The sequence below is a fragment of the Equus przewalskii genome, chromosome 1 (assembly GCF_037783145.1).
Source record: "Equus przewalskii isolate Varuska chromosome 1, EquPr2, whole genome shotgun sequence".
In the NCBI taxonomy this organism is placed as follows: domain Eukaryota; kingdom Metazoa; phylum Chordata; class Mammalia; order Perissodactyla; family Equidae; genus Equus; species Equus przewalskii.
In genome coordinates, this window is record NC_091831.1 from 125217554 (window position 1) to 125230696 (window position 13143).

Genomic DNA, 13143 nt, shown 5'->3' on the forward strand with positions numbered 1-13143 from the left:
GACGGGGTGGCCTGGGGGGCACGCTGGGTGTGTCTGAAGGATTGGTGGAGATGTCTGGCGCTCCCTGCTGCCCACCTGAGGGGACGCGATTCTCAGCCAGGGCACCCCAGAACCGGAGCTGCGGCCCCCACGCTCCACCTGTTGCGTAGCCCTCAGCCAGCCTCTGCCCCACTTCCGGCCCCCCCAACTCCCATCTCCACAGCCCCAGGAAGTGACAGATTGGTTTTTTTTTTATTAAAAACAAAACAAAAGTCACGGATACAGGGGTGGTCTCTCCAAACAGGCTCAAGGTGGTCTCTATTTCGTGAGTCAGTTGTCGCCCTTTTTAAAGTGCTGTTACAACAAGAGGTTACAACAAAAAATAGACAAAGCAAAACCCAAAGGGGAATGTCAAACGGGACTGGAAGTACGTCCAGGAGAAGGAAGCAAAATAACTTAAAGCATGAATAAATTAAAGTGAACCCGATACTGAACCAAGAGACTCACAGTACATTTATATCCATTGCACATAGCCACTTTGTCATCAGGAACAAGTTTCAGAAGTGGACGGGACGGGGGAGCGCAGGACCAGCGCCGGAGAAGTTGCTACATTGTAATCACAATTGGGGGTCCGAGGCTGTACAGGTGTGGGGAGGGGCCCCCCTCCCCTTTCTTACCCCCTTAGGTCCAGTTAACCCCATGAGGTCCGATGCCCTGGAGTTCAACCGTGGGGCGAGGTGATATTTACACTTGGAAACAGAGACGGGCCCCTGGACCGGGTGCCCGGGCGGGGGCGGGCGAGGCCGAGGCGCCCCGGAGGAGGGCAGGCGGGCGGGAGGCTGTATTTACATCGGTCCGGTCTGAATGGCTTGTTCCTCGCTCTCGGCCGCCGCGGCCGCGGGTATTTACAAGAAGAGAGCAGCATGGCTTGAGGGCGCGTGGGGCGGCCCGGGCCGGCCCTAGGGCAACAGCGGGGGCTTGAAGGAGCAGTTGCCAGTGCAGTGGCGGGGCGTCAGCATCTTGCAGGAGAAGTGGTGCAGGGCGTCGTGGGCTTCTGGAGAGACAGTCGAGTGGGCCATGTTGGGTGCCTCCTCTGCCTCGCCTGACCCAGGCGACCCACCCGCCCCCCTCCCCTGCCTGCGAGGGTCTCACCCACCCGCTTCCGGCTCAGGGAGCGGATCAGAAGGTAGGAAGGTAGGAGAGAGATCCTGGCGATTCAGAACCACTGCTCTGGTTCAATAGCCCCATTTTACAGAAGAGGAAAGTGAAGCACGGTGAGAGGGAGGTCGATCTGCCCAAGGCCAGATTTGGACCCGACGGCAGATTTCCCAACGCCCAGAGTCAGAAGGGCTCTTTCTTCCTATCCCTAGAACAGTGGTTCTAGAATCATTTCCCCACTAACACCAATTTCCACTTCCCTCTGCTCAGCGTCTGACCGGGGTAGACCCGGCCTTCCCCTCTCACTAGCCCCGTTATTCGTTCATTCATTGGATCCATCATTCATTCGACAGCACCACTGCCTGGCACCCCTCCTATCTTTGTTCCCGGGCTTCCGAACCTTTTAATTTCTGCTGGATGGCGTAGCGCGCCTTCCGCTCCTGGTCGAGTTCGTTACACAGAGTGTCTGGAAGACATGGGGAGGGGCCGGGGAGGAAATGAGACCACCCTCGGGCCAGCGGAGGTCACCGCCAGGGCCTCACCCTCTCCCCAGCGCTCCGCCCCTCGTAGAAACCAGTCGGGGGACCGAGGGAGGGGGCATCAACGCTCCAAACTGCAGCCTGGCGAGGGAGGAAATGGCCTGGGATGGCGCTTAAAGGCAGACGGATCTAACCAAAATTAAAGCAAACTTAGGCATTACTTCCCAGGTAATTTTACGCCTCGATTTTTAATTTAGAAACCATGGAAATTGCCGCGATAAGAAGTTCAATCACTCCACGTAATGATGCCTGCAAGCCGTTTGCTGGGCTCGCTTGCCATTCTGAGGCTAATCAGAGTATACAAAGGATATTAAATAAAAAAAATAATTGTTAAATTACCTTCAATTTAAATCCAAACGACTGAGCCAACATTGCGGCTCCTGCCAGACGAGAGGCAGTTACGCCCGTGCGCGCGCTCACCTGACTCCCGTCTTACCTCTGACAATTTGCAGCTGTTGCACCATTTCTTCTCGATAAGCCAATTCCCTCTTCATTTGATCCTGAAAATTATCTGTGCAAATTGATTAAGTGAGAGCTGTTATGCACAGCTCCCTCCCTCAGCCCCATTTCCCCACTCCCCACCCCCACCCCCGGCCCCACCCCCTCAGTCTTTGGCCTGGCTGGATACCCTGGAAAAGGAGGGGTCGGGTCTTGCAGGGCCTGCGGCAGCAGCTGCCTGCACTGGGGGCCCGGAGTGGGAGCAAGGCTCTGGCGATGGGGTGGGGTGGGTCGGGATAGGGGTACCTTTGAGACTCTGAAATTCTCGCTCCAGCTTCTTGCGGAGTTCCATTTGCTCCAGGAGCAGTTTTTGCAATTCGTCTGTAAAGGTGGGAGAGTCAGAAGTAAGGGGGAGGGACGGGCAGGATTCAGGGGGCCCAGAAAGCAGGCAGGTCCTGCCCTGGCCCATAGCCCTGAGATGGGACCTGGGGAGGGTGGGGCTGGTAGGTAAAGGTCCTCAGCACTGTTTTCCCATTTGCTTTCGAAGCATTTGGGCCACGAAAAAGCTAGGAGATACACTGCCCAGGAGAATCAATTCAAGATGGTAGAATGCACTGGACTTCTAGACCCTGCCTCCAGGCCTACCGGCCTGGTATCAAGTTTAAGTTGTTCCTAACTCCCTAACCTTAGAGACTGGTCCAGGAGGACTCATTTACCCCTTCAAATGGCAGACCTAATCCCATCCCTCCCTTCAATAATACAGAGCCGGGAGAATCTGGGCAAAGCCTTGGAACATGCCCCACCCCCGGAAAACAACACATTCACAACAGTCTGTTTTCAATTTCAGGAGGTCCTCAGAACCCAAATCCATGCTAAGAACCCTCACATAAAGCACCAGTGATTTTGGAGGTAACTGCATACTCTGTAAATCTGTGACTAGGAAGAGTGGAGGACCACTGATGCTTCTCTCCCTCCCCTACACCAATTTCCAAGCCCATCCCTGGGCTGGTTTGGGGGAGGGGGGCAGGTGAGTGTGGAAAGCCCCTTTAGTGCCCTCAGAAACCAGCTCCAGAGGGGTGCCAGGGGGCTGCCCTGACCATGGGTCCTTCCCCTGGGAAGGCTTTCTGAGAAATCCCCCCAACCCCCCAGCAGGTGCTGAGAAAACACGAACATGGGAGATAGAGGAGCGAAGTGGCCTCAGAGGCTCCTTCCTCCGTGCCTCAGGCCAGGCTCCCCCTTGCAGGCTGAGCAGCAGCCCCAGGATCCCATTCGAGAACAAGCTCCATCTTTGCCCCATTTAGGGTGGGGTGGTTATGCGTTAATTACAGGAAAAAACTAATCTCTCAGACATTCCTAAAGTGAATGCCTCCCTGCAATCTTCCTGTTCAAAAAAAGTCCTGTTCTTCAGGGAGGCTGGGAGACCTAGATTTGTCCTTTCTGATTGTGCATCAAGTTCTGAGCATTATTACTCATTTCTCTTTCTCCCTGGGCTATTCAGACAGGCCTGGCCTCGGGAACCCAAACTTCCAATGAACCTCTGGGGATTTGGTTCACTCTCCCTACCCCCTACATGCATGTGCCCCTCTGTGCCAGGATAACGTGTCCAGGGGACTATCCTTCCACTCAATGGAAACTGAGTCCCCAGAGCCCTATCTTCTCAGACTTACTCCTACAGGAATAACACCCTCTACGAGAAGGGACCATCTCCCTCAAGCACAGTGCACAGATTTAACCTCACCTCTGGCCAGGTTCTCGATGTCTTTCTCCACTAGCTGAGTTCCCGTGACATCCAGCGTGAGCCCATCTTCGCCTGGGATACAAGGGCAGGTAAGAGGGATTCTGTCCTGGGAGAGGCCTTGGGAGGGGAGGGGAGAGCTTCCCAGGAAATATGCTAAGTCAGGGACCTACTCCAGCCCCTCTGCCTTCAGGGGAGACAGTTACAGTATCCAGCACTAGCCACCTTCCAAGCCATCATTTTAGGAGTGTAGTCATCATTCTAGAGAGTGACCCACTGTAGGAGAGTGGCCCCAGGGAAGACAGGCCCTTCGGGCAGAAAGTGCCCTATGACCTGTTTTATGTGGGTGATGGTGTCTCTCATTTCCTTTTAGTACACCCCTTCCCTTACCCAGAAGACTCCCAAACTCAAGAAACCTGGCTTGCACCTCGCCAGCTGTTTAAATATTTATCTGCCAGCCACGAGAGGGGACCGGCAGCCGCTTACGGTTGATGGAAAGCCTTCCTCGCAGGCTGCAGCCGGTGGGAACCTGGGCGACCTCGGCCCCGGGTCCCGGGCGGGGGTGCTGCTCGAGAGTCCTAAGGCTCACCTCGGTCTGTGGTTGCGGGACTTGGCTGGGAGATGCTCCTTTGGTCTGGATAGGATTTCCTCGTTTCCAAATCGTCGGCGGTCGAGTGATTGTCTTCCTTATCTGGCTCTTAATGGCAATAAACCGAGTTTCAAGGAGAGGCAAAGAAACTGTGACCCCGATACGGCCAGAGCTGCCGCGGTCGGGGCGCCCCAGCCCTAATTAAAAGCGTCCTGGCCGCCGCTGGTTCCCGGCTGTGCGCCTGGGCTCGCACCCTCAGGCTTCGGGCCCCTCCCCCGCGCGCGGTCTGCTCTTCTTGGGCTCCACGCCCCCTCCCCAGCCCCTCCGAAAAGAACAAGACCAGCAGCCGAGCCCACCAGGGACTAGCGACCTACATCGCGCGCAGATACTGGGGCACCGCGAGCGCGCGTGGCCGCCGGGTCTGCCTGCGCCGTTCCCGCCGAGAACGTGGCCCAGGCGGCGACCCGTGGGGTGGTGGCGGCGGGGGAGCCATCCTCCCGGACTCTGCCTGCCCGGATTTCCGAGGCCCGAGGCCTCTCTTCTTCGAGCTGCAGGCTCCCGCGCGCACGTGCACGGCTCCCGGTCGCGTTGGGCCGCGGCCACCGCGGCACCTCCAGGGTACCCCAAGCGCGCGGCCAAGCGCCCCCACCCTCCGCCCGAACCGGCCTGACCACAGGGGACCTCACAACCCAAAATACTTGCTGAATAAATGAGAGGACTCGAACGGGGTGCCAGGGGTGATTGTAAAAAGGTTTTAAGCCAGTGTCGGAGGTGTAGGGGAGCGCGCGTGCGCGCGTGTGTGGGTGTGGGTGTGGGTGTGGGGAGAGCAGCCTGTTGTTTTAGGTAACCAACGATGGAAGTTGTTGGGAGTTCTCGCTTAGCTTCCTTTTTCTTCCATTATTTTTCTTCCTCTCTCCCTCTTTCTCTCGCTTTCTCTGCGTCCCTCTTTCTCCCCTCGTCTTCCCTCCCAGGCCTCCCCTTGGCCCCGGCCCCCTGCCTGCGGTTCCCCCATCACAGTGGTCAGCGACCTCGGCATGGGGGCTGGGGGCGTTACCGTGGGCCTCCGGGGTGCAGAGGTACGAGGCTGCGGGCGCCAGCGCCGCCGCCGCGCTCTTCACGTGCTCGTCCCGCTCGGGCGCGTACACCTGCCGCGGCCGAGAAATGACAGGCGGTTAGGGGGGCGCTTGGCGGCGGCTCCGAGCTCCCCAGCCCTGCGCCGCGGCCCGGCCGGGAGGGAAAGCTGAGCGGGTAGCAGAGGTCGGCTCGCCCGCGGGACCGGAACGCCCTCGGAGGCTGCATCGCTATTGTAGATTCGGGGTAATTATTAACGCCCTCGAGAAAATTGTCCGAAACACAAAGCGGCTCCCAAGCCAAGGGGCGTTCAAAGTCTCCCCCACCCTCTTCGCCTGCCTCCTTTTAGGCATCTTCTCTCCCGCTCGCACCCGGTGCCCGGCATAAATGACGCCTTTCGCATCCGGCTAATGGTTCGTGTTTTCATGAACCGAGTGGAAATGTACAGGTGTGCGCACCCACTTTCAAATGGCCGACGATTCGGGCTTAGCGGCCCACCCCGTACCCGAACCCGCGGCCGTGCCAACCTGAGAGGCCCTCTCCCGCCCCGCACACGGTCTCGACAGCTTCCTATCAACGACCCCCATGGTTCTCAAGGCGGGAGTTCGAAGAGACTCGGAAAAGTACAGTTGGGGTGGAGGAAGATTCCGGGGACCCCCATCCTGCTGGGTCCCGGTTTGGGGGAGAGGCCGCCCTCTCCTCCCCTTACCCGCTCATCTTCCCCAGGGCTCTGATCCGCATCCGGGCGGGCACGCTGCAGGCCCGGCCTCCAGAGCTCTTTTCTCTGGCTTTGGGTGCCTTTCTTTGCTTCGCATTCTCTCTCCAGACCCCTTTTACTTCTCCCTTTCTGTCTCTGTGTGACTGACGGTCTCTGCCTGTCTCTTCCCCACTCCCATTCACAAAAACCCAGCACACGCGTCTCTCAGGCCTGCTCCCCCAGATCTTCCAAAACCCTCAGTCAGGGGTTCCAGCGAGGCCAGCTGCACAGCGCTCCGGAAGCTGGGCCTACCCAGAGCAGCCGGGGCTTGCTGCTCGAATGCCCTCTCAGAACAAAATTCCCATCCCCCACCGGGCCGGGGCCCGCCCCACATCCTCGCGGTGCCCAGGGGTAAGCGGGGAGGCGCCCCAGCGGGGCGGGCGCGGGGCTCACCTTGGCCGGCGCGGGGCCCCCCAGCGGCCCGCAAGGCTCTCGCAGCTCATAGCCACTGCTGGGCGGGCTCCTCTCAGGTCTCCGCACCACGTCGTCGGCCGCCAGGTCCCCAAATACGGACCGGCTGGCTGCGGGTATCCCCGGACGGCGCCGGGGCCGAGGGCTACCGCAGTCGGGAGAGTCTGTGGGACCGTCTGCACCCGAGGAGGTGCTAGATTGGGGCCCTGCGGGCTGGTCGCCATCCGGGCCGCCTCCCGTGCTGGGCGCGCGGGGAACACTGGGCTCGGTCTCGTCCGGGGCGCCCTCGTCGTCGGGGAAGCGGTTGGACTCCACGTCCACCTCCGGCTCGTCGGCAGTGTCCACGTCGGGCGAGGCGGAGTGGTAACTGGAGCTGCCCTCGCTCAGAAAGTCCGGGCTTACGTAGCCGCCGCCGGACCCCGCGCCGGGCCCCGGCCCACGAGCCGGCCCCGCGCCGTAGGCGTCGCGTGCGCTACCGTAGAGCTTGGCAATGCTCTCAGCGTCCTTGACCACGGGCCGGAAGGCCGACACGTAGGAGCCTTTGCGCGCGGGCGGCGGCGGCGGCGGAGGCGGGGGCAGTGGGGCCAGCGGCGGCGGCAGCGCCTCGTCCGCGCCGTCCTCGTCCAGCGGCCCGCGGGACAGGGCGCTCGGGCAGCGCTCCTCTGCGCCCAGGCCGCCCTCCTTGGTCGGCTCGGCACCGTCCAGGGGTTCGGGGCCGCCGCCACCTGCAGCTGCCGCCGCCGCCGCCGCTGCAGCCGCTACAGCGGCCGCCACGGCCTTGGCTTGGCTCTGCGCAGCTGGATAGGGCGGCACCGGGAGGCTGCCTGCCGCCGGCCAGAACATGGGAAACGTCGGGTACACGGTGGCTGCGGCGGCCGCTGCAGCCACGGCCGCTGCGTCCTTGGCTGCCCCGGAGGGCTGGTGACCCCAGAACATGGCGCCGCCGCCTGGGCCAGCCCCGGCCCCCGGGGGCAAGTGGCCGGCTCCTGGGCCGCCCGCGCCTCCGCCAGTGCCCGCGCCCCCGCCGGTCCCGGTGCCTGGGCCGCCCTTGGGTTCGCCCGCACCTAGTACGGGGTCGTCCTTTTTGGGGCAGAGGCCGAAGGCCGTGGGGAAGCCGTAGGGATGAGGGAAAAGCGGCGGGGGCAGCTTCTGCAGAAGGCCAAAGCCCTTGCTGGGTACTGGAATCACCGGGTAGCTGCGAACGCCGGCGCCGCCACCAGGCCCTCCAGGGCCCGCGGGGCCACCGGCTCCCGCTGCCAGACCAAGTCCCCGCTGCGGGTGGGGAGGAGGCGGCCCAGGAGGCCCGGTGGCCTCATCTTCGCCACAGCGCAGGCTTTTGTGGGGCGGTGGGCCTGGAGCCATCTCCGCGCTGCAACCCGGGCCGCCCCCGCCCCCGCCGCCAGCACCACCTTTCCCCTGCCCACCCGACCCGCCATTAGCGCCGCCGCCGCCTCCTCCTTGCAGCGAGAAGGTCCGTTTGCGTGTGCCACCATTGAACATGGCCTTGACGTCCTCCCAAGCGTGGCTCAGTTCGTCCGTGGCCGACTTGTCACTGAGTTTGAGGTGACGGCGCCACGAGTTGAAGTTGGCGGCGTCAGGCTGCGTATACTTGGCGTCGGGTGTGCGGTGCGAGTGGAAGATGAACTTGTTAGGCGAGAAGTACATGCTGCAGTACCCGCACTTGATGCACTTGGCACGCGAGCTGTTGTAACGCGCAGGGATGAAGCTGCCACGCGAGCCCCACGCGCACTCGTGCACCACATCGAAGGCGAAGTTCTCAGGCAGCTTGGGTGGCTTGTGCTCGCCCAGGAACGACTTGCACAGGCGTTCAGCCTCGCGCTTCGTGATCATGCCGCAGCGGCGCGATGAGATGGGCATGGCCCCGGCCCGACGCAGAATCTCCAGCTGCACCGGCGTGCACTGCACGCACGTGATGCCGAGGGCCACGCGGCGGTTGTGGATCTCGTTGTAGCTGTAGTTCTTAAGGAGGGTGTTGGAGATCTGAGCCAGGCACAGGCGCTCCTGGCCGTCGATGACCAGAGACACGATAGGCACCCCATACAGCGACGTCTCGCCCACCTGGTTGGGTTTGAGAGCGCTGGAGCCCGAGTAGGGCTGCAGCTCCTGCTTCGAGTTGGGCGAGGAGTTGCCCTCGCGCCCCGGCCCCAGCTGAGTGGTGAGAGCCTCCATGCCGCCGCTCCTGCGAAACAGAGAAAGCAGACAGCAGATAAGCCATTTTCAGCTCCGCGGCGGTTCCGGCCCGCCCAGCGGGACGCGCCAGTGGGGCGCGCGGGGAAACTTGGCAATGGGGAGTCCAAGCTCATTCGCCCCCTGGACGGGCGCCTTTTGTTATTCAGATGCCTACTGGCGCCGGAACAAAAGTCCCCGGGGTTTGGGGGAGGAGAAGGGGTAACTGAGACCTCAGGAATGCCCTGGCAGCCAGGAACCCAATCGTGTTTTCGGATTGGGAAGGGAGTGGGGCCCAGAGACGGAGAATGACTTGCCCAAGGCCACACAGCAAAGCCATTGCCGAACCCAGCCTTTCCGGCGCCCAAATCCGTGCGCCTGCGGCCACCCTCGCAGTCTGCCCTACCGGCCCGGGTCCTGAAGCCAGGACTTCGGGGACAGGCTGCCCCTCTGCTCAGTCTCGCTTGCACGCGGGCAGGCGGGGGCAGCGCAGGGAGGGGGGGAAGGGGCGGTCACTGCCAGTCTCCAGACAGCAGGGGGCGGGGGGGGCGGGCAAGGAAAAGGAGGAGGATCTCGAGGCGGGGGTTCGGGGGAGAGGCTGAGGCGGCCGCTGTTCGCGGTGCTGAACTCGACTCTCGCCAAAGCTCGCCTTGCGCGCCCAGCCCCGGGGCAGCCTCCACCGCACCCAGCTCCGCGCTGAGCCGGCTCCTCGGAACAACGGCGCTGGTTTCCGCAAACTCGAGTTTCTCTTCTCACGCCCGGAGCCCCGCGTTCGTTGAGCAGAAAGATTCCGGCTGGAAATATAAGCCATTTTCTTTCCAGCCATCAATGGGACCAGAGTCACACAGTTCCTAACTACATTTTCTGCATTTTTAGCTGCGTTCCAGACCAAAGCTGCTTTCCATCCGGGTCAGTGCCTGGGAGCGAGAGCTTCTCAAGGAAGTTTCTCAGGAGCCACTTCTGCTTCGCTTCTAACTGCCCACTCCCTAAGTTTTCTTCCTTTAGATATTCCTTTCCCGCTCAGGCCAAATGCAGTCTCACCGGGCTCTGGGCTTCCTCTTTTCGGAGTCTCTTCTGAGTATCCTTCATGTCGGGCTGTCCCGGCTCATATGGGCTGAGCAGAATCCTGGCCGGTCTCAGAAGCCACCACAAGCCACCAGGTCAAAAGTTGCTGCGATCCCGCGCTCTGCTCTCTGGCAAAGGGAGGGAGGCAGGTGCGTCCCCGGACCTCAGCAGCGGGAGGACCCGGGTACTGATGCTTGGGGCCCACTAGGTGGCCCGGCCCAACCACGTGTCCTCAGGTACAGAAGGCTCCTGCTTGGCCCACGGCTGCAGGCGCTCCTGAGGCCCAGGAAGCCCAACCCTGAGGACCCTCCCCTGAACTAGGCAGGAAAGGCAAATCCATTTTCAGAGGCACAGTTCGAGCCGGACAAGGGATCCGAGTTCAAAAGCCTTCAAGGAGGAGGCTGAGATCTCTGTCTGTCTCTCTCCCTCTTTCTGCTTGTCTAGGTGCCCCTCATCTGTCGATCTTATGTTCCCTGAGCTGTCTGTCTCTCCCAGCTCGCTCCTCTTTCTCCCATTTGTCTTCATTCCTTCTTCAAGTATCAAGCTATTTATCTGTTATCTGTCTGTTTCCTCTTTATCTCTGCGGATCGAATTGAAACAAGTTGACCCTCCTTTAGCGTTGAAGTCTCTTGTAACATTTTAGGAGGCAAAAGCATTGTCCTGACTCCCCGGCTGAGGGGTCAACAAGACCAGCCCCCCCACACCCGCAACGGCTCTCAGGCGGGCTGGGGAGGCGGGCTGGGGAGGTGGCCCGGGCGCCGCGGCTCAGGGAAATGACGATGTCTTCTCGGTCTCCCGAAATCGGCAAGTGTGCCCTGCCCGCATACAGTGAAAGGATCGCCCGAAGCTGAGCGCATCCTCCTCAAGCTGAGGGTCTTGGGTCCCCGCGAGGTTTTCCCAAGTGGGAAGAGGGAGCTCCGGGCTCCGGAGCCAGGAGAACGGGGGCCCTAGGAAAGGAACCGAATTTCGAGGACCAGAGCAGAAAGCCCGGGCAAAAGGCTGTACGCAGCGACAAGGAGCAGCGGCCAGGGCGACTCGGGGAGCCCTCGCCGGCTCCTGGGGGCTTGAAGGGTGAGCTTGGAGAGGGCGATGAGGCGGGAGGCGGACAGTGGTGCGAGTGAGGCGATGGAGTCTTTAGGTATAATAACAAAAACAAACAGCCACAAGAACCCAAATCAGAACTAAACGAAAAAAGCTGTACGGGAAGGGCGCGAGGGTGGCGGGCGACCCAACGGGTACTCACCGTGCGGCGGCGGCTGGAGCCGGGCGAGCGGCGAGCGGAGGTGCGCGGCGGGCGGAGCGGCGGGCGGGAGTCCGGGATCCGCCGGGCTCTCCGGGTGACGGCGCGGCCCCTCCCCGCGCGCGCGCACAGCCGCGCTCCCGGGCTCCCCGCGTTCACACCCGAGGCCCCGCCGGCCCCTCCCGCGCGGCGCCCGCTATCAGCAGGCGCGGGGCGCAAGGACCCCGGGCGCGGAGATGTGAGCCCTGAGCCGCTGTCCCCGAGGCCCCGGACGGGCCCGGAGCGGAGGCCGAAGCCTGGAGCGCATGGCGCGGCGACGGGCACGGCGCGGTCACAGCCGGAGTGGTGAGGCCGGCGCGGGGCGGGCTAGCCTGACAGCTGCGAGCCGGGGCGCCACACCCACCGCCCGCGCAGTCACTCGCGCCCTCCCGGGGTCCGCTAGCCCGCGGGCCACAGCCGCGCCCGCCGCCTCCCCGGACCCCCAGGCCTGCCTGCCCCAGGTAAGCGGCCGCACACCTGCGCCCTGCCCCCAGCACCTGCGGCCCACGCTCGCCAAAGGGGCCGGGAGAGAGGAAGGGCCGGGGCCGCAAAGTTTGCCCTCAGGAACGAAGTGGGGAGGGCCCAGCGCTCCCCGCCAAGGGGCCAGGATCCATCCTGGCCAAGGCCGGCTAATGGGGCTAAGGAAGGCTCCTAGCTAGGAGGAAGGGGCGCGGGGAGGGGTACCGCCTTTTCGGGCCAAGGCGGTGGAGCCGGAGAGTGGTCCTGTGGAGCCAGTAGGCTTACCAGCGGCCTGAGCAGAGACCGGGGTGTGTGTTGGGGAGAGGGAAGGCAAGGGTGGCGGCTGGGAAGGGGCAGAACCCAACTGCCTCCCCCACCACCCCGCACGCTTCTGACTTGCATGGGAGACGTCGGGACAGCTCCAGCCTGAAGAAGGGAGACCTCCCGCCTCCTTCACGCAGTGGACTGGGGAACTGGATTTGAGGCGCCCCCACCCCCAGCCCCGGCCTTGAATGCGTCCCCCCCACCAACACCAACAGGCACAGGGCAGAAGCCAAGTCATCGCTGGGAGATACCTGGGGTCAACCACTGTCTAGTTGACCGCTGGACTTCTCTCTAGCTCTCTTGCTAACTCAGTTTCCCGGTGGTGGGAGTTTAGCCCCCTGACGCTGCTGAAGCTCCGTGGCATCTTTTCTCTTCCCAAAGCTCCATTTCTCTCCATCCCTCTCTCCTCTCTCTGTCGGTTTCTGTTTTCACCATTCTTTCCCCCCACTACCCCACTGAGTCCCGTGTTCTCCCTCTCTCTCAACCTCAGTCTCTAGTTCATTTGAACACCCCTCCCTCTTTGCCGGCATCCGGGCGCCCTCTCGCCTCTCCCCCAACCCGCAGTGGCATTAAGTGTCCTTAATGGACACGTTAATTAAACTGTAATTAATCATACTGTCCGGCCCAAGTTTGAACAATTACCCTAATCAAACAGAAGTTAATAATGGCAGGGATGGCCCGGGGCGCGGCGGGCCGCCCGGGCAGGGGGCGCAGCAGCCACGGCGGCTAACGGCTACCGACGGTGGCAGCAAAGGCGAGCGCAGCCCGTCCTTGGAACCCGGGCGGCGCCATAAATCTTCTGCGGCCAGCGGCGCCGGGTCGCCCTGCCCCGCCCCCTCGTTTTCCTTCTCGCTCCGGGTTACAGGCCCTCTCCCCTCCTGCATTCCGGCTCTTGGGGGTTCGTCTCCGCTTCGCCTCCACTTCTCCCCTCTCGCTTTTCTCTTCTCTGCGGGCTTGCAAGGACCCTGGGAATAGCCTGTGGGGGTGCGAACGGATCGCCCTGGCGTAGCCCTCGGAGAGAGGGAGCGGCCAGGCCGGCCTGAGGACTCGCTTGCCACCTCCTTATCCCCTTGGCTAACGTGTTCTCTGAGGCCTCGAAAACTACCCCCAAGTTTGAGGGCTGTGTCTTCTCTGCGGAGTCTCTTCTAGAGC

At 62.2% G+C, this 13143-nt stretch overlaps 1 protein-coding gene and 1 long non-coding RNA gene across 3 annotated transcripts; one reads left to right on the top strand and one right to left on the bottom strand.

Moving 5' to 3' along the window:
* Positions 1–212: 212 nt before the first annotated feature.
* SKOR1 (SKI family transcriptional corepressor 1) lies at positions 213–11250 on the bottom strand. The gene is made up of 9 exons (XM_070622765.1): positions 11173–11250; positions 6660–8877; positions 5493–5583; positions 4439–4546; positions 3853–3924; positions 2421–2495; positions 2113–2187; positions 1538–1603; positions 213–1033 (listed from the first exon to the last, which is right to left on the bottom strand). Exons 2-9 carry the CDS (start codon positions 8865–8867, stop codon positions 939–941), a joined length of 2790 nt encoding a protein of 929 aa, XP_070478866.1. The 5' UTR covers positions 8868–8877; positions 11173–11250; the 3' UTR covers positions 213–938.
* LOC139083811 (uncharacterized) lies at positions 963–5174 on the top strand. Of its 2 annotated transcripts, none has more exons than XR_011540765.1 (4): positions 963–1165; positions 2962–3141; positions 3790–3941; positions 4223–4587. It is a non-coding gene; the product is annotated as an uncharacterized lncRNA (long non-coding RNA). The 2 variants fall into 2 exon arrangements; XR_011540764.1 differs by lacking the exon at positions 963–1165 and adding an exon at positions 1597–1844 and having other exon boundaries at positions 4223–5174.
* Positions 11251–13143: the final 1893 nt, after the last annotated feature.